Source organism: Peromyscus maniculatus, chromosome 11 (assembly GCF_049852395.1).
Source record: "Peromyscus maniculatus bairdii isolate BWxNUB_F1_BW_parent chromosome 11, HU_Pman_BW_mat_3.1, whole genome shotgun sequence".
In the NCBI taxonomy this organism is placed as follows: domain Eukaryota; kingdom Metazoa; phylum Chordata; class Mammalia; order Rodentia; family Cricetidae; genus Peromyscus; species Peromyscus maniculatus.
This window is the reverse complement of record NC_134862.1, coordinates 62166736-62187156: the sequence shown is the minus strand read 5'-3', so window position 1 is coordinate 62187156 and position 20421 is coordinate 62166736. Positions and strand designations below refer to the sequence as shown.

General features: G+C 48.8%; 1 protein-coding gene across 1 annotated transcript in view; it reads left to right on the top strand.

Moving 5' to 3' along the window:
- The window catches only part of Lamc2 (laminin subunit gamma 2), a 66300-nt gene that overhangs the window by 26722 nt on the left and 19157 nt on the right, over positions 1-20421 (top strand). Inside the window, exons 3-11 of the mRNA XM_006979924.4 lie at positions 1551-1686; positions 6040-6138; positions 8205-8341; positions 9514-9636; positions 11400-11589; positions 15179-15291; positions 16252-16470; positions 17076-17258; positions 19256-19501. Coding sequence (XP_006979986.1) covers positions 1551-1686; positions 6040-6138; positions 8205-8341; positions 9514-9636; positions 11400-11589; positions 15179-15291; positions 16252-16470; positions 17076-17258; positions 19256-19501 — 1446 coding nt within the window. The remainder of the gene's footprint in view (positions 1-1550; positions 1687-6039; positions 6139-8204; positions 8342-9513; positions 9637-11399; positions 11590-15178; positions 15292-16251; positions 16471-17075; positions 17259-19255; positions 19502-20421) is intronic.

The following is a 20421-nucleotide window of genomic DNA, read 5'->3' as shown; positions in this document are numbered from 1 at the left end:
ATAATAAGAAAGACACAGAAGGACAAATATTGTTTTCTCTCGAATGTGGAACCTAGGTTGTATAACCCTGTCTACATGTGTGTGATGTGAAAATAAAAGCAGGACTCTTTGGGAGGGGGAGCAGACAGAGCAGTGGAAGGGAAGAGTCGGGGCAGGTGGGGGAGTGTGAAGGGGGGATTAATATGGTCAAAGGCACCCCTGAACAGAAGTGTGGATGGAGCTCAGTTGGTACAGGGATTGCCTAGCAAGCAAGAAGTCCTTGGTTCAGTCCCCAGCACCACACAGTTGGTGTGGCGGTTCATACCTGTAATCCTAGTGCTTGGGGGTGCAGGAGATCATGTGTCCAAGGCCATCCTTGGCTACACACTGAGTTGTAAGCAAGCCTTCTATACATGAGACCTTATCTCAAAAATGCCCTTATTAGGGGTTTGGGGATTTAGCTCAGTGGTAGAGTGTTTGCCTAGCAAGCACAAGGCCCTGGGTTCGGTCCTCAGCTCTGGGAAACAAACAAACAAAATGCCCTTATTAAACCCATCAGTGTATATAGTGAATATACACTGTTGAACAAAATGAACAAGACAATGACTCTGAGGCAGTGACTGGGCCACCAGGAGATGTCATCTAAGTGACGCTTTCTGCTTCTCCTGGAAGGTGGACACATTCTTTATTAAGGGGCTTTTTCATGTGTGCTTAAAAAAAAAAAGTCATGCCACCAGGCCTAGGGAGAGAGCTCAGTCAGTAAACGGTTGGTAGGGCCTCAGGTTGATCCCTAGAACCCATGTTTTAAAAAAAATGGGAAGGGCGGCACACACTTGAAATCATGGTTCTGGGGAGGCAGGGGCAGGCAGTCCTAAAGAGGTTGATCTACTTGGTGAGTTCCAGGCCAGCTAAAGAGCCTGTTTTGCCTGGGTGGGGCTGGGATGGGGGGCTGGGGGGGTGGAGAATACCTGAGGAAGCACAACTGGAGTTTGTCCTCTGGTCTCCACGTGCATGCTCACGGTCACATAAACACACACAAGTCAAGGACTGGCCCCTGAGAATGGTCTTTGGTGGCTAGATACAAGGGAGAGAGTTACTCCTTCTGCTACACTGATAGGAATATGCTTGCTCATTGATTTTTCTCCTTGAGTTTTAAACTCAAGATGTAGACCAGGCAGACTGAATATGCAGTTGTTATACTGAAGCCTTAGAGTGCAGGGATTATAGGTGTGCCTTACCACTCCCTATTGATGGGATTTAAAAGAAGAAGAAGAAAGAAAGAAGAAGAAAGGCACTATGCGTTCCCTAATGTCCAGCCAGAGCAAATATGTGAACAAAAATGTTTCTGTGAGCCATTCTCTTCTTTCTGTGAAGCAGGCATCCTCAGCTGTCAAAATGTCCCCTACTGAGTAGAGTATTAAATGGCGGGGACCCTTGTTCAACACCGTGAATGGTGCACATCACTCAGTGTGTATTGAGCCCCCATGGGGAGACAGTCATTTTTTTTTTAATGCCTTACAAGTATTTTCTTCTTCTTCTTCTTCTCTTTCTCCCCACCTTGTGGGTTACAGGTTCTCTCAGTGCCGGATGTGACAACTCTGGACAGTGCAGGTGTAAGCCGGGTGTGACAGGACCCAGGTGTGACCGATGTCAGCCAGGCTTCCACATGCTCACTGATGCTGGGTGTACTCGGGACCAGAGACAACTGTAAGCACCTGCCCTAATTTAACAACTCGGGGAGGAAAGGGTTGATTTTATGTTTCACTTCCAAGCGACAGTCCGCTGTTGAGGGAAGTCAGGGCAGGACCTCGCAGCAGGAACTGAGGTAGAGACCTGCAGGGATGCTGCTTTCTGGTTTGCCCTCCGCGTCATGTTCAGCTACCTTTCTCATATAGCCCAGACCCTCCTACCTAGGAGTGGTTTCGCCTACAGTGGCCAGGCTCTCCTCCATCAATTAGGTATCAAGAAAATGCCCCAAAGACTCACCCACAAGCCAGTCTTCAATTGAGGCTCCTTCTTCCCCGGGTGTAATTTGACAACCAAGATTAGCTGTCACGGAGTCCTTTATTCTGCCATCGCTGTTCCTAGGGCAATAGTGGCACCTGCCGGGTGCCAAACACTGTTGTGAATTCTTCATGTGGGGTTATCAGATTTAATCCTTGTACAAATCCTAAATGCCTGGGATTGCAATTATACTCATTTTAATAAGAAGATTTAATAAGATATTTAAATCTTGAAAAATTTAAATGCTCAATGTTACTGGTGATGATGGGCCTGTTTGGGAAACCCAGAGATTTTGGACCTGGATGCAAGTCTTTGGCCTTCCTTAGTGAACCGGGGGGAAAGAATCTTCCACATTTCAGTCAGATCCATCTGACCTCAGTAAACTTTCCTTTCCTTCCTTCTCTTTTTTTTTTTTTTTTTTTTTTTTTTTTTTTTTTTTTTTGATATTTTTAAGACAGGATTTCTCTGTGAAACAGTCCTGGCTATCCTGGAACTCACTCTGTAGACCAGGCTGGCCTCGAACTCACAGAGATCCACCTGCCTCTGCCTCCTGAGTGCAGGGACTAAAGGCCTGCACCACCACCACCTGGCTTCTTTTCTTTTCTTCCTTTAGTTTGAAGCATCTGCTCTCTGTCCTCAGATTCCTTCCTGAAGGAAGACAGAGACTGCACTCTATATCACGTACTATCACAGAGATGCAGAGCTGAGGGGTAGCAAGGCAAGCTTGGTGGTGAAGAATTAGCCAGAAGGAATTTCTGAGACCAAAGGGGAAGCTAAATAAACCCTCTGGACTTAACCTGCTGCTGACAGCTGCGTCACCTGCCTGCATGTTTTCCTAGGCTTACGCTGCTCTCATTAGTTTTCTCAACTTAGCTGGCCCCTGGTTGTTGCTTTTCGAGACTTAACTTGCTTAGTTCCCACTTTAAAAACGTACCCAGTTCTTATTTACTTCCTAAACTCAATTTGCTCTTAGTTATTGCTTTCCTAGACTCAGCTGCTCTTAGTGACTGGCCTAAGTTGCCTCTGAACACCGTCTGTCTTGGAGGACTCCATAACACCTCTGACATGTGGGTCTCGAGGGTAATAGTTGAAAAACGTTCGGACCGCTAACTGCTTCCTAACTTCCAACCACCTGTCCTCATACCTCAGTCCAGAACTTTCTCCAAACCGTTTTCCACACGTGGCCCCCTCCTGAATACACTCTTTTGTGAAACTTGTCTTTCCAATGACTGTCATACTGCACGACAGTCAAAACAAGCTTGATTTGGTAATATAGTTGGCATGTTAGCCAACGGCAAAGTTCAGACCCCTGGCCGGCGGCTCACTGGCCATTTGCTGGTATTGAAAGATCAGTGCTGAATCTAAGTAGCTGTCTGGGCCCCTTCTCCGAGGGACTGTCCCCAAGACCTTTCCTAGTCTGGCACTGTTAATGATTGATACATTACTTCACTTTTGCAGTAGAGAAACTGTCTTGGTTAGGAAGATTCATTTAGTGAATAACTTCAGTATTAGTCTCTGTCTCTGTCTGTCTGTCGTCTGTCTGTCTGTCTGTCTCTCTTTTCCTCTCTCCCTGTTTTTGTTTTGGTGTGTGTGTTTGTGTGTGTGTGTTTTGTTTGTTTTATTGTTGTTTTTATTTTGAGACAAGGTCTTATTGTGTAGATCAGGCCAGCCTCAAATGATCCCCCTGCCTCAGCCTCCACAGAGCTGGGGTAGGAGGTGTGAGTTATAACACTCAGTTTAGAAAATTCCTATTTCTTCTCTCTGGTCTGGCCTTCACTGTGGCCCTGGTTTGGGGGCGTGGATATTAGGAGGAGACTGGGGCATCTCCATCCACAAGTCCTCTTGGTTCTGTTTGGTTCCTGGAAGTCTGGTTTGGGGTTCAGCACGGATAAGAAGAACGCATGTTCCTGGCCAGCTGTTTCCAGCAGTGGGAAACGTTAATTCCATCTCCACCCACAACCCATCAGATTGCAGCCTTCAAACCTGGGTGACGTCAGGCTGTGGGAAGGGAAAAGATGCTGATTTCCTGTAATACCAGATAGCTACAAATTTCTCTAGTCTCCAGAGAAAAATGATAGGAAACTAGGCCAGGCCTGATAACATCGCTCGCCCGTCACACCTAGTTACAGTTCTTGTCTAGTTAGACACATCCATCCTCCTGGCCTTCCTTACTGCCAGTACCCCAGTAAGGATTTTCTTTCTTCTGGGTGTCTGCACAGATGACCCTCTTCTAGTCCTCCCTGGCACTCTTAGATCAGTTTTTCGTCAATCTTCTGGTTCCCACACTCCAGCCACAGCCCCTGCTTCAAGGAATCGGTATGTGCGGCCTCCATCCCTTTTCCTGCTAAGCCATGAAGCACGTCAAGGGACCCATGGCACCGCATCATCCCCTCCAGGCCCCTCCCTTGCTTTCCTCACCTCACACATTGCTTGTATTCGGCTCTGTCCTTCGTTATCAGTATTTGTTCATTCCTCTTAACTGGAGTGAGAGCCCTGCTTTGTTCTGACCTCTGCTGGGTTCAGTGCCTGGAACTGGGGAGAGGAAGAGGCACGGGGGTGTTTCAGCATGGCTGCAGCGGCCATTACACATCGCTGCTGTTGCTGATGCTGTATCTGCACGCACCTTGAAACCTCAAGAATCAGGGCCGGTTCCCATTTCTCATCCAATCCCTGGTTCCTAGTGTAGTAGACGCCGAGAGTGTGTTTGTCAGGTGATCTGGAGGACTGTGGAGGAAGCGCAGACGCAAAGGAGGCCAGGGGAACAGAGACAAAGGCTGGAGAGGGATTCTGGACTTGAGCCTGATTAGGTGAAGGTGAAGGAGTCAAGCAGGTTTGGGCAAGGTTTGATGGGGTCACAGGACAGCCAGAGGGGATCATTGTTCACTCTTTCTCCATGAGAAGGGCTTTGAGGAGGCTGAGCAGGGTTTGAACAGTAGACAAGAGCAGGTACCTTTGGTTTTAGACTGACGAGGTGGATGTGTGAGCGTGTGCCAAAATGAGTGATGGAAACCGGTGCCAGTCATGAGACAGGGAGACGGTGCCCGGATCAGATGACAGCATTGGTACCTACAGTTAGAGTCTTACTACTCAGGAACACAAAAGCCGGCAAAGCCAGCAATTCCACTCCCAGATACACGTGCGCAATAAGTAAACATGGATAAAATGCACAAAGCCTTGTATGCAGAAGTTCATGGAAACCTTGTTCATTATAGCTAAGTATTAGGAGCAAACCAAATATCTACCAGCTAATGAAGAGATAAGCAAGTTACGGCCAGTCCTTACAGTGGGATTTTTTTCAGCCATCAGAATATATACTCCATGATATGACATGGGCAGACCTTGAAAACCAATGATACGTGAAATAAGTCCGTCACAAATGACCACATATGGTATGATTTCAATAGGGAATATCCGGAATAGGCAAATCTGAAGAGAGACAAAGATCACTAGTGGCCACATGCAGCTGGGGATGGGACTGAGGGAGGGAACGGCGGCATGGTTCTTTTAGGAGCACTGAAAATGCTTGCAGTTTGGTCTTTACGGGATGGTTGTACAACTCTGGGAGCTGATTACAAACGGGCAAAGCGTTCACTGTGTGTGGGTGAATCCCATGGCGTGGGGGTTATACCTCAGTAGAGGCCGTACCCAAAGGAAGAACCTGAGCACACTCCAACAGTGAGTAGAGGGTCTCCCCATCCTAAAAGACATTATCAAATTAAATTATATCATTTATTAAATTATGGGGAAATAAATTATGAATTAAAGAAAGACTAAACTCTTTGGTTAACCAAACTCAACAGTTTAGTAAGAACTTGGCACATTCTTCCCATGCTGGGTAGCTAGCAAAGGTTTCATCAACGATCGCTGCCTCACTGGCTTAAGTACATGAGTCGTTAAAGGCAGGAAGAGAGAGTGCTCAGCGAAGCCTCCCTGAAGGAGAGTGTGGCCGTGAGATGCCGCTCACTCTGGGCAGCTAACTTTTGTGTGTATGACTGTAAGCATTAGAAATTGACTCCAAATGTTCTTTTTTTTTTTTTTTTTTTTTTTCCTTCTCAGAGATTCCAATTGTGACTGCGACCCAGCTGGCATCTCTGGACCCTGTGATTCTGGCCGCTGTGTCTGCAAACCAGCTGTCACTGGAGAGCGCTGTGACAGGTCTGTGTGAGCCGTGTCTCTGGAGGCTTTAGGGAGAGTGCCCCGGCACCTGGCATGAGAATTAATCCCCCATGTACAATTACGGGAAGGAGATCCTGAGCAAATGTTAAGAGCTTCTTACACCCTGTCCACAAAAGCCGAGCTTAAAAAACAGAACCCAAAAAATCAAGGCCTGCGTGCGACTGATTGCTGTCCATTTGCTGCTCTGGGTCCCTTCTCTTTGCTTTGACTGTGACGGTGGCAGTGGCAGAGGGCCCCAGGGAGTCCCCTAGCCAGCTGGCTGTGATTCCCAGGTGCTAGGATGCAAGGTGGTATGCAATAATGAGATCGTGTGACTGAGTGGGTCTTGGGAAATGCCTGGCCTAATTAAACAAGTTGAGGAAAATCCTTGTAACAGGGACTGTGGCAGCGAATGGCCATATATAACCACCGTGCGCGGAGAAGGAACCGCCCCGGGGAGGGGATGGTGGTTACATGCACGCACTTGAACTGAGGCACCACGTTGGAGCCCTTTGGGCCTGAGCCATGTTGGGGCAGGTGGAGCACTGAGGAGCCATTCGCCCTCAGTTGCTGCCTCAGGACATCCCTGAAGTACAAACTGTGTTCAGACGATCCTCTGCTCTCCCCTGAGATGACTGTGAGCCGAGGCGAGGCGCAGTGAGGGTGGCCCTACAGCTGAAAGGCTCCTTCTCAGTTCCTTAAAAGAAAGCAAGCGTTTTTCCTGGCAGCCTGCCAAACCCTTCTACCTGGGCCGAGGAAGTGCCAAACGCATTCCTAGCTTGTGTTTTCAGGGGGTCCCTGGCTGCTGAAGAGGGAGTCAGCGATGACTAGCTTGAGCTTTAAGAAGCAGTCACTTTTTGAAAGCCTTCGTGTATGTGGTGGGGGGAGGCGCACTGGAAAGAAGGAGCGTCAGTGAAGAATGCTTGCTGCTCTTCCCGAGGGTCCCGGTTGGAATCCCAGCAGCCCTGTCCAGTGGCTCACAACTGCTTGTAACTCCAGCCCGTGGGGGCCCAGTGCCCTCTTTGGGACCCAGGCACCTACCCACACGTGACACACACCCACACAGGCGCGCGCGCGCGCACACACACACACACACACACACACACACACATACATACACACACGGTATTTTTTTTTTTTAAAGCATTTTGCAGCAGGGTTGGGGAGGCAGAGGCGAGTTGAAACAGAGCTTTGCTCTGTAACAGAGGCTGGCCTAGAACTCATTGTGTAGCCAGGCTAGCCTTGAAGTCGTGGCGATCCTCCTGCCTCATCCTCCCAAATGGTAGGATCATACCACTTCTTGCTTGAAAGTCTTTTTATTATCCATTTATTTTTTTTATGTTTTGAGATGGGGGGGTTTAGAACTTGCTACAGTAGCAGAGGGTGTCCTCCTGCCTCCACAGCTCAGCTTCGCCTGGCAGTTGTCCAAAGAGAAGCTGCCTGAAGGCTTGGGCTGGAAGCAGGGGTGGAATGCCAGCCTGCCGTTGGCTGCTTTAGGGCATCTCTAGACTTCTTTTATCTTTGTTGTGTCCTTAGTGGCTCTTTCCTCCTTGGGCCAGGACTGGGTCATGATGAACAGGGTGTTGATAAATACTCAAAGGTCTTGGGGATTGGGATAGCTGGATAGAGACTGAGGTGAGAGATTTGCCTTTCTGGCCCCTACTTTGCCTCCAAAAACACTTGCTCCGGGGCAGATCTGCTCTGCATACTCCTGTCCCATCCCTCCCTGCACCACCCACCAACCTCCATCCATCACCAAGAGCGGGTCAGTCATCTAGTTTCCAGACTACCAAGGCTCCACTGAAGGCAGAAAAAGTGAACACTCTCGTTTGTGTGTGTGTGTGTGTGTGTGTGTGTGTGTGTGTGTGTGTGTGTGTGTGTGTGTGTCGGGGGTTGTGATGGCCTTTGGTGGTCTGCAGTGGGGGTGGTATGTAAACCTTGCTATCGTCCCCACTCTGGGAATTAATAGTGCCAAGTGGGAGAGAACATAGGAAGAGGCTGAATCACTGTGAAATAAGAAATAACCACAGCATCACCCTGACTTCTACAGTTCTGCTCTGCTGCAGGTGCCGACCTGGATACTATCATCTGGACAGGGCCAACCCTGATGGCTGTACTCAGTGTTTCTGCTATGGGCATTCAGCCAGCTGCCACAGCTCTGCAGACTTCAGTGTCCACAAGATCACCTCAAGTTTCTCTCAGGGTAAAGTAGTTCAGCACAGTGTCTTGAGATCTCTATACATTCGACACCACACAAGGCTCTATGATTCGCGCTTACTGACAGTGGCTTCCCTGCTCACGGGATGGCCTCCCAAGTCCTCATTAGCAGTTCTCTGACTGGTGTTTATTAGGACAGACATAGTCCAGACTTGGCCTTGAACTCCACATGCTGCAGAGGACAGCCTTGAACTTCTGATCGTCCTGCCTCCGCCTCCCAGGTCCTGGAATGACAAAACTGCTCCATCGTACCCAGTTCAGTTCTGTACCTGGGATGGAACCCAGGACCTCATGCGTGCCAGGCAGGCCCTTTACCAACTGAGCTACATCTCTAGGCCTTTTGTATTGTTTCGTGATGCACATTATTTTGGGATAAGACAAACCATATATCTTGAAAAATTACAGCTGTACAGCATATGAATAACTTAAAAACAGCTAAAAAGAGACCAGCTATTTATAACCCTGTGCTTCCCACCCATATCTATTTCAAAAACAAAGCAGATTATTCATGTGGAAGAAGGATTTATGAGGACATCCCAGAATCCACACTCACTAATGACATCCTATCGAACATCCATCAAGTTAATGTATGTCCTTAGTTAGCATGCTTCAGGATAGTATAAACATGTTGGAAACTGATATTATTTCAGCTGGTTTGAGTGTCTGTCTGACCTCATTAAGGCCAGATCTTGTTTTTGTAAGTATGATAAAAATACAAATTACAGGCAGGTGAAAACAAGCCTGGAATCATAAGCCTGAATCACAGGCATCCAAAGATAAGAGTCAGCCAAAGATAAGGGAAGGGGCCAGTGACAGAGCTCAGGGGTAAGTGCACTTGCCGCCAAGCCTGAGGACTTGAGTTCGAATCCTAGGACCCTCATGGTGGAGGAAGACCTTCAGACACTGCGGCATGTGCACACACACACACACACAAACACAAAATAAATAAAAATGCATGAAAACATTTTTTTTTTTTAAGTCAAAGCAGCCACGGACAGGAGGCAGTGGGTAGAAATGATTGGGGGATTTTGAAAACTGTAAAAGAATGGGGAGGAAAAGCCTTTCTGCTCCTTCGAGGACTTTTTGGCAAGCAAGTCTTGCCTTGCTTACCTCAAGGGATGATGGGAGTTGCGTCAGAGTGGCCTTGTTGTCTTGCAGATGTCGATGGCTGGAAAGCAGTTCAGAGGAGCGGGGCTCCAGCAAAACTCCACTGGTCACAGCGTCATGGGGACGTGTTTAGTTCTGCCCGAAGGTCGGACCCGGTCTACTTTGTGGCGCCTGGTATGTAAGGGGTGACTTCCGGAGAAGCCAATGTATAGGACTACAGAGTCAAGATAGACAAACTGAGTTGGGAAATGGGACGTGGCACTCGTCCCCCTTACAGAAGCCACAGCAGCTCCCGGAGACAGCTGGAGCTCAGGCCCAATTCGATAGTTCACCATGTCCTGACACTCTAGAACAGTCCAGGAATCTCAGAGGTCAGCCCCTGCTGAGAGCCCCACGTTAGCCGAATGGGAAGTTTCTAGATTTCTCATCAGAGCATGAAATCAAACTTAACAGGTCTATAGAAAAGCAAAAACAAAGCATGTCTTTTTAAAAAGTTAAAATTCTTGGCTGGGCGGTGATGGCACACGCCTTTAATCCCAGCACTTGGGAGGCAGAGCCAGGTGGATCTCTGTGAGTTCGAGGCCAGCCTGGTCTACATAGCGAGATCCAGGACAGGCACCAAAACTACACCGAGAAATCCTGTCTCAAAAAAAAAAAAAAGTTAAAATTCTTAATTAATGGATATATATTTGTCTGTGTGGGGGAAATGCATACGTGTGCAAGCACCCTCAGAGGCCAGAAGAGAGTGTTGGGTCTCCTGGAGCTGTAGTTTATCGGTGGTTGTGAGCCACACAATGTGTGTGCTGGGAACTTAACTCAGGTCCTCTGGAAGAGCAGGAAGTACTATTAACTGCTGAGCCATCTCTCCAGCCTCAAAGCACGTGTTAAAGCTTTAAAATTTTGTTAGTGATCTGAGTGGTATAAGGTCTGGCTGGCATTTCAATCATAGTTAATATTTCTTTAGCTAATGAGCACTTCCCAAGCAAGTTGTTCTTTTAATGTCTCCGAACTTCAGTCCTCTCAACTGTTAAATGAGAATGGCCATGCTAATAGTCAGGAATGACTGCCATTAGCTATGTGCAGAGCTGGGGAGATGGTTTAGTCTGTAGAGTGCCCTGCGAGTGTGAGGACCTGACTTTGAATGCTAAGCACTCTCCTGGGAAGCTGGCCATCGTGGTGTGTGCCTGTAACCCCAGCCCTAGGACAGTAGAGACAGGAGAATCCCCAGGGCTCGCTAGCCAGAGAGGCTTGACAAATCGGTGAGTTCTAGGATCAGGGAGAAACCAGGTTCCAAAAACTAAGGTAGAGAGTGATTGAGGAAGACATCCAACATCAATATCCAGCCTCCATATGGCTGTTCACATATGTGTACACACACGTAAGTACACACACGTCAACACCTACACACAAATATGATGCCTGAAGAAGCATTCTCTAAAGTATAAAACACCGTGTAACCAATGGCACTCTGGCTCTTTTACCATGGGTCTTGTTCATCAGCCTATCTGTAATGGTCACACCATGAACCATTTAATAGGTAGAATTATCTGTTTTGTTTTGTTTTGTTTTGTTTTGTTTTGTTTTGTGAGATAGGGTTTCTCTGTATAGTCCTGGTTGTCCTGGATCTCGCTTCGTAGACCAGGCTGGCCTTGAACTCACAGAGATCCATCTGCTTATGCCTCCCAAGTGCTGGGATTAAAGGCATGCGCCACCACCGCCCGGCAGTAGAATTGTCTCATGATGAGGCTCTTTTAGGGCCACCTTCACAGCTTCATACCGACATCCCATGACGTTTCCTGACCCTTCTGTTGTGGTGGTTTGGGATAGAAGAGTGGGTAGATCTCCTAGGATTCCCACAGAAATTGCCAACAATTCAGTTTGCTCATGAGTTTGCCTTCCCAGCTGTACCACTGATCTTTCAACAATCTGTTTCACAGCCAAGTTTCTTGGTAACCAGCAAGTGAGTTATGGGCAGAGCCTGTCTTTCGACTACCGTGTGGACAGGGGAGGTAGACACCCGTCTGCTTACGACGTGATCCTGGAAGGTGCTGGTCTGCAGATCAGAGCTCCGCTGATGCCACTTGGCAAGACGCTTCCCTGTGGACTCACAAAGACTTACACATTCAGGTAAAAAGAGGCCACAAGCACACCCAACAGTGCAAGGTGTGAGTCCTTGGTTCCTACCTTCATTCAGGCATGCCTTCATTCGGTAAGCTCTTCTGAGCCAGGTGGGTTACCAGGCATGGGTGTTCCATGCAGAACCAGGATACTGTTCTTTCCCTCCAGTAGCTGGCAGATTCATGGTCCTGGGGAGGCGTGGATGGCATTGCCACCTGTTGGATGACTGAGATGACAGGGAGGACACGGGTATTCTGAACAAACACAGGAGGCACGGCTGTCCTGGGGTGATGGAGAGAAGGCAGAGGAGGCAAGTGTAGAGAGCAGTCTTGAAGGAGAGGAAGCAGGGGAGGTTCAGGGTCAGAGGAAATGCACCTGGAATTCCCAGTAGTTGAACGTGAGTGGAGCAAGAAGCGAGGTGAAGTGTATGGGGAGGATGGAGGTCAGCGGAACTGGTGTAGGTGACGTCATAGAGACTGCACTCCTCCTGTAGAAGTGGCTTTGGTGTGCTCAGAGAGGCAGGGGAAGGGAAGCAGCGTCCACTCAGTGCTCCCGACCGTGCAAGAGGCTAGGAAAGGAAGATGGAGGAGGAGCTTGGTCCTCCCAGAGCCTGTGGCCTGGTGAGATATAGGACACTCCTAAAAGCATGCGCAGTATAGTCCAGTAGCTGCTTTCATGCTATGAGTTCATTTCGGAATGAGCTTGATTGTGCCTGGAGATGTCAAGGAGAGCTTCAGAAAGGCATCAAGTGTGTCCGCTGAGAATGGAAAGATACACAAGGCTTTTCCAGAAAGAAAATAATAGAGAAAGACAACCTCCGCATGTGAATTTCTGAGGATGTGCAGAGTCATTATATAGGGGCAAATTGCACACACACACACACACACACACACACACACACACATACACGCACGCACGCACGTGCATGAGCACACACATGCCTGGTGTCCTCAGAGTCCAGAGATGCTGCTGGATCCCCTGCAACTAGAAGTAGATGGTTGTGAGCTGCCATGTGGGTGCTGGGAACCAAACCCAGTTCCTCTGGAAGAGCAGCTGGTGCTCTTAACCACTGAGCCATCTCCCCAGCCCCACAGATGATATTTTTGTGGCTGGAACAAAGCATGTTTAAGGGAGATAGATCAATCGGGTTGAAAAGTCTGGAAAAGACTTATCAGGCTGTATCTTAAGTGTCAGGCCAGGGTGCTTAGATCTTGTCTATGCTGGCAAGATGATAGAAAGCCACTGAGGGGCTGTACATCAAGGAGTGTCACGGGGAGCAGTGGCCCACGCCTTTAATCTCAGCACTCGGGAGGCAGAGGCAGGCGGATCTCTGAGAGTTTGAGGCCAGCCTGGTCTGCAGAGTGAGTTCTAGGACAGCCAGGGCTACATAGTGAGACCTGTCAGATAAAAGCACTTGAGGCTCAGATCTGGTAACTGGAGTTTGATCTCTGGATCCCAAAAAAAAAAAAAAGAAAGAAAGAAAGAAAGAAAAGAAAAGAGAGAACTGACTCCATAAAGTTGTTCTCTGATCCCTGCATGTGTGCTGTGACAAGACAACCCCATCATGCACATCTACACACAATAATAATTTAAATGTTTTAAAATTTATTTATTTATTTATTTATTTATTTATTTATTTATTTATTTATTTATTTTGTGTGTGTGTGTATGTGCATGGGTATTGGGAACTGCACTCTGGTCCTATGCAAGAACAGTACATACAGAGCCATCTTTCCAGCCCCACTTACATACGTATATGGTATCACCTGCACCTGGCTGGCCTGGAACTCAGTGATCTGCCTGCTTCTGCCTTCTAAGTGCCTAGCATAATTTTTTAAAAAAACCTCTGTGTAGGGGTGTGTGTGTGTATGTGTACCTGTGCAGGTGTATGGTGTGTATGCACATTTGTGTTGTGCATGAGTGTGTGTGTGTGTGTGTGTGTGTGTGTGTGTGTGTGTAGGTGTAGGTGTATGATGTGTATGTATACTTGTATGTGAGTATGTATAAGTGTGTGTGCACACATGTAGGTGTATGATGTGAGGTGTAAGTTCAGAGGACAACGTCAGGTGTCAGTCTTCACCTGTGACCTCATCTGAGACAAGCTCTCCTTGCTGTTTGTAATGACATGCACTTAACCTGCCCTCTAGCTCCCCGGGATTCTGTTTCCACCTCCCATCTGGCCATAGGAACACTGATTGCAGGCCGGTGCTAGTGCACACAACTTTACATGAGTCCTGGGGATTCACAATCAGGTCTCTGTGTGCGCATGGCAAGCACTTTACCTACAGAGCCATTTCCCCAGCCCTGGGTAGAGCTCCTAACTGAACCAGCAGAAGACATTCACAGTGGAGCAGGGAGGGAGTCTGGGGGCCGACCTGAAGTAGGAGCAATAGGAGCAGAGAGTGGCAGACCCACAGTGCACACAGTCTGAGGAGGTGATGAGCTGAGTGCTTCTGATGATGATGATGATGATGATGATGATGATGATGCGTACACACCCTTCCTGGCTGGATTCTCACATCCGCAGCTCCGTGAATTTATCCTTTGGGGTTCAGCTTGCATCCTTTCTTTGTATGCGCCTTCTCCAAACCCCAGGCAGTCACAGACAGGTCACATGAGTCTCTGGTGGACTGTTCCTGAATTGCCAACTGCACTGTATTTTACTGTCTACTCAGGTTCCCACGATGAATGGTGATCACCTCTACCCATATTTCTTTCCTCTAGTCCCACAATTTCTCACCCAAGCCAAGGACACAGTCAACTTTTTTGTTGTTGTTGTTGTTGCTTTTTCGTTTTGTTTTGTTCTCATGAATTGATTCATTCACTGCAATGCTGGGATTGAATGCGGGGCTTCACACGTATGTTGGGCAAATACTCAGCCACTGAGTTGCATCCACAACCAAATTTTACTTAATCAACCAGTCAGTGAATGAGGTGAAAGAGTTCTTACAGTCGATATTCTAGGAAAAAGAAATCTGAATGTTAGCTCAGAGACTACTGGTAAACCCACCAAGGCATTCCGATGGCAGATGCAGCTCAGTGGTAGAGCACTTGCCTCGTGTGTGTGTGTGTGTGTGTGTGTGTGTGTGTGTGTGTGTGTGTGTGTGTGTGTGTGTATGTGTGTATGTGTGTGTGTGTGTGTGTGTGTGTGTGTGTGTGTGTGTGTGTGTCTGGCCTGGATTTGATCCCCAGCACTTACAGGATGATTCAGGGAAGGCATAGATTTGGACAGTTGGAAAGAATCCATGAAATGTGCCCAGGAGACAAGTGAATCATTTAAGAGCAAAACTAAGAATGAAGAGCGGCTCTCGAGGGCCAGCACTTGGGGAGTCAAATGTGTTGAGTACTGGGTTATGCCATGGCTAAGAATACAGTGTGTCTGAGGGCCTGGGACCAGCTTTTGCAGTGACCCCTGGAAGTATATACACTAGACACCCCCGACTGCTTCCTGTGGGATATGCCCTCGTAGTGGACAGAAGCTTCCCACCACACGGCGCCAGAGCCTAATTGTTCCCAGGTTCCTGGGCGTGATTTGTATCAGGTAGCGGTGTGGCATGACTTGGATCTGTAAGCACTGAAAAATGGTTCAATTGTGCAGACTAACTGAACACCCAAGCAGTCGCTGGAGCCCCCAACTGAGTTACTTTGAGTACCGAAGGCTGCTGCGGAACCTCACGGGCCTCCTGATCCGAGCTACATACGGAGAGTACAGTAAGTGATGGGAGAGAGAACCAAACATCTCACCCTTGCTTTGCGCTTCATCTGCTTCAGCGTTCTGTGGGTGGCGGCAGGCTCCGAGCGAGGAGATAGGCTTTCTCTCGGAAATCCTGAGTCTGTGTTTTCTATTCTTCTTTCCTGAAAGGAAAGTTTCTCTAGCTCGAGGTCAGCTGCCATGAATAATAATAAATGAATAATGAATAATGAATAATGAATAACGTCTTTTCCAAGAGTCCCTTCAACTGGGTCATGTGGATAATCTACAGCTGATGACTGTTTCCTCAGCTCACTGCCCCGTTTTTTCCCTTGGGTTGTTAGCCTTACTGCGACCATGTTTGGACATGCCTTCTGTTAATCCCCTTTTGGGAACCTCCTAATCCCACCTGGAATTATTTAAATGGGGGTTCCTTATACTTCTAAGCACGGTGTCAGGGAAGCGTGGCTGTCCTGCCGTGTCCATACCCCAGTGCCCCGGATACAGCGGGGAGTAGGAAAGGTGGCCACTGGCAGTTGGTTGAATTATTACTGTTTGCCAGGTCCATTGTGCCAGCTAGTGTCCCATTTAGTTCCCACCACGAACCGAGGGGCTAGATGATGCCATCACGTCTCTTCTAAACGGAGGACCTGAAGTCTGGAGAGGTCAAGGGATCTGCCGAATTCACACAGCTAACGTGGATTCAGCCACAATTTAGACCCTCATTTTTCCTGACTCCAGAGTACAGACACCGACTGCTACGGCTGCCCATGTCCCATGCGTGCACACCACCTGGGGAGAGAAAATGAAACCCTGGCTGGTCTTTGAATTCACAATGGTAAACCAGGCTCCGGCCTTGAGTTTGCCAAGATTCTCCCGCCTCTGCCTCGCAGTGTGCCAGGACCAGAGGCCTGGGCCAGGCACCACTCCCAGTTGTGGTGTTCGACCTTGCTACTTCTGATTTCCGCTCTCTGCTGCAGGCACCGGGTACATCGACAACGTGACCCTGATTTCTGCCCGCCCTGTCTCTGGAGCCCCAGCACCCTGGGTTGAGCATTGTGTATGCCCCGTGGGGTACAAGGGACAATTTTGCCAGGACTGTGCCTCTGGCTACAAGAGAGATTCGGCAAGACTGGGGCCTTTTGGCGCCTGTGTTCCCTGTAACTGCCAAGGGGGAGGGGCCTGCGACCCAGACACAGGTGAGTGAAATGAAACCGGGACCAGGTGTCCTTGGGGGGGAGCCAGATGAGTTGGTCTCCTGTAGAAGCAAGAGCTGAGGAAGAAATACCATACCTGAATTCACCTAGGAGATGGGAAGAGAATGGGGAGCGTGGGACCGAGGTCAAGGGAGATGGACGTGGTGACAGCACACTTGACCCCTTTCATTATGGAAATGCCCCAGGATGGCGAGACGAAGGTGCCGGGTTACAGGAAATGACTGCCCTGTTCAGTGGAAGGTGGGGGACTTGGTGTTGAGTTGTGAGAATTATGTGGGGAGATCAAAGGCAAGCCAGGGTCTCAGTGGGGGTGCCAGCAAATGGTACGGCCATGAAGGCCAGGGGAACGGGGTCGTGCCGTGGACGGTAAGGAAGTGTGTGTCTACGGAATGTGAGGGGTAAGGGTGAGTGAGTTCCAAGGTGGTGGCCATGTTTATATTCAGTTCAAGGATGGAGATGAATGCCGATGTTCAGACACTGGGGGAAGCTTTGGGAGGGCTGGGGGCTCTGTACTCTGACCCCACATTTCATCCACATCGAAGGAGGTATTTTGTCTGACTCGGCCATTTCTCTCGTCTCCCTTCCAGGAGATTGCTACTCAGGGGATGAGAATCCTGACATTGAGTGTGCCGACTGTCCCATCGGTTTCTACAATGACCCACACGACCCCCGCAGCTGCAAGCCATGCCCCTGTCACAATGGATTCAGCTGTTCGGTGATGCCTGAGACGGAGGAGGTGGTGTGCAACAACTGCCCCCCTGGGGTCACAGGTAAGGCCAGCCAAGTGTCCTTCAGTCAGCTTCTTCCTGGACTGATGCTGCGGACCTGTGCAAACAGCGTCCATTCTGGAGAGTTCCTGCCAAGTCATAATTACAGCAGGTTAACCTAAACATGCACATTCTAAAGATAAGTACATGCGGGACCTGAGCAGTGTCGTGGATTGAGCAGGGGCTGGTGCAGTTGTGGAGGAAAAAGCATAGTGCTGCTTTTGTTGACGGTCCTGTGTATTTATTTAGGGGATGAAAGTTTCGGACCAACTACATGGTCTACGGCCCCCCTGCCCCTCCAGGGTCTTCTGTAGTCCAAGCCGGCCTTGAACTTAGTTTTTGAGGATGACCTTGAACTCCTTTTGAAAAAAAAATATTTATTTTTAATTATGTGTGTAGGAAGGTATGTATACATGAGTGCAGGTACCCACTGAGGTCAGCAGAGGTCATTGGATCCCCTGAAGCTAATCAGAGGTCCTTGTGAATGATCTGATGTGGATGCTGAGAACTGAACTTGGGTCCTCTATGGGAGCAGCAAGCGCTGTTAACCACTGAGCCATCTCTCCAACCCTGACCTTGAACTCTCGGTCTCTTGCCTCCACCTCCCAAATGCTGGGAGTCTAGGTGTGTGCCACCAAACCCAGTTTTCTGCAACCCTGGGGGATCGGACCCAGGGTTTCATGCATGCTAGGCCAGTGATCTACTCTCTGCGCTACATCTGCAGCCCTGGTTTGTGTTATTTGCTAATGAACTAGGGAGCGAAGGGAAATGCAGTGACCTTTGGGTGTCACATACCTGTCAGTCTGAAGAACTAAGCGTTCTGCAGCAGCCTTGCTATCACTGACATTTCACTGCCTTTGCATTCCATTGGGCTCTCACCCAGCTAGCTAACTAAAGCCTCTTTGTGGTGCTGCAGTATTCTAATCTGTGGTGACCAGGGTCGTGGAATGCCAGGCCCAACCCCTGCCACATGCACCCGTTCCTGAGGGTACTGTCCTGGGGGCCTGCGATTAATGCATGTGTTACTTAGCGTTTTGTGGCTGTGAAGAGACACCATGACCATGGCAACTCTTATAAAGGAAAGCATTTAATTGGGGCTGGCTTATAGTTCAGAGGTTGAGTCCATTATGTTCATGGTGGGAAGCAGGGTGGCGTGCAGGCCGACATGGTGCTGGAGAAGGAGCTGAGAGTTCTACATCTGGATCCACAGGCAGCAGTAACACATCGGGCCTGGCTTGAGCATCTGAGACCTCAAAGCCCACCCTCAGGAACACACTTCCTTCAACAAAACCACATCTACTCCAACAAGGCCACACACCTCATTATCTATCTATCTATCTATCTATCTATCTATCTATCTATCTATCTATCTATCTATCTATCATTTTAGACAAAAAAGGGGAAATGTGGTGATATATTATGTATCCTAATAAAATTTGCCTGAAGATCAGAGAGACAAAGGAACAAGCCAGTACCACATCTTACCTCTAGGACTCCTCAGCCTGAAAAGGCCTTTTAGTTTCTGTCTCCTCAGGCCTTATATACCTTTTTCTGCCCAGCCAACACTTCCTGGGATTAAAGGCATGTGTGCTTCCCAAGCAAAGACCTGAGATCTCAAGTGCTGGAATTAAAGGCATGTGATTCCCAAGTACTGGGATTAAAGGTGTGTGCTACCACTCTCTGGCTCTGTTTCTCTCCTAGACTGAGTCAATCTCATGTAGTGCAATGTGGCTTTGAACTCACAGAGATCCTGAGGGAGGGATCTCTGCTTCCATAGTGCTAGGATTAAAGGTGTGTGCCACCGCTGCCTAGCCTCTATGTTTAATCTAGTGGCTTGTTCTGTCCTCTGATCTTCAGGTAAAATTTTATTAGAGGATACAATATATCACCACAATGCATCTGCCAGGTTCTTCTACCTGGAGCCTTAGACCTCTCTCCCTGGTCCTGCTGCCAACGGGTAACAATCTGGGGTGACCACACGTTCCTTTGTTCTTTCCCAGGTGCCCGCTGTGAGCTCTGTGCCGACGGCTACTTTGGGGATCCCTTTGGGGAACGTGGCCCAGTCAGGCCTTGTCAGCGTTGCCAATGCAACAACAATGTGGACCCCAGCGCCACTGGGAACTGTGACCGGTTGACAGGCAGGTGTTTGAAATGCATCTACAACACAGCCGGTGTCTACTGTGACCAGTGCAAAGCAGGTTACTTTGGGGACCCCCTGGCTCCCAACCCAGCAGACAAGTGTCGAGGTAGGACTGTACCCCTATACAAATTATGCACCCCTATCGCTTTCTCTCTGTGTATGTGTGTGTGTGCATGTACATGTGCATATATGTAAACACATATGCGCTTGCTAGAGTGTATACATGGACGAAAATGCAAAGGCAAACAGAACTAATATCGTGATGCAAATAGTTCCCCTGACCAGTCTGCACCTGCCAGAAGCCTTAAGACCAGTCTCCCCTGCACCAGACTCTGACCACAGTGCTGAAGACTCTCAAATGGTTAAACCCGGGTGGGAGAGGGGAAAAAACGGTCAGGTTTACATTCCTGAGCGGAAAGAGCAGATAAAGTGGGGCCACATCCTCTGCCCAACCCCAAGGCAGGTAGGCAGAAAAGAAGCTGCCAGACCTGTCACCGGAGAGCAATAAATGACTCACAACTGAGCCTGAGCAAACCCAAGTGGGGAGGGGGGCAGCTTGTAAAGCAGTTTAAGAGACCCTCTCCGGAAGTCAGTGTGATTGTGTACAGAAGGCAACCACTAAGGAAACTCCGCTTCAAAGCAGCCGACGCACGGGGGCTGTAAGGGCTGCTTCAGATCAAAGCATGAGTGTGCAGGTGCATCGCTCAGCTCAGGGTTTCTCTCAAGCCTTCACACGTGTTAAGGGTTCAGAGCCACGGTCTGCCCCTAAACATGGATGCTCACATGATGACTCTGGTGTCTGGCACTTAGAAGTGTCCCTGTTATCAGGTCCTAACACCGGAGTGTCTACCTGGGGATGCTCCTGCGACCAGATGTGGGGGGCATCCTGCCTATAATCCCTACACTCATGAGGCTAAGGCCGGACAGTCCTGAGTTAGAGGCTAGCCTGAGCTACTGAGCAAGACCTTGTTTGGCTTTTGTTTTAAAAGTAAATAAACACAAGGGTGCATAAATTGAAACTCTTTC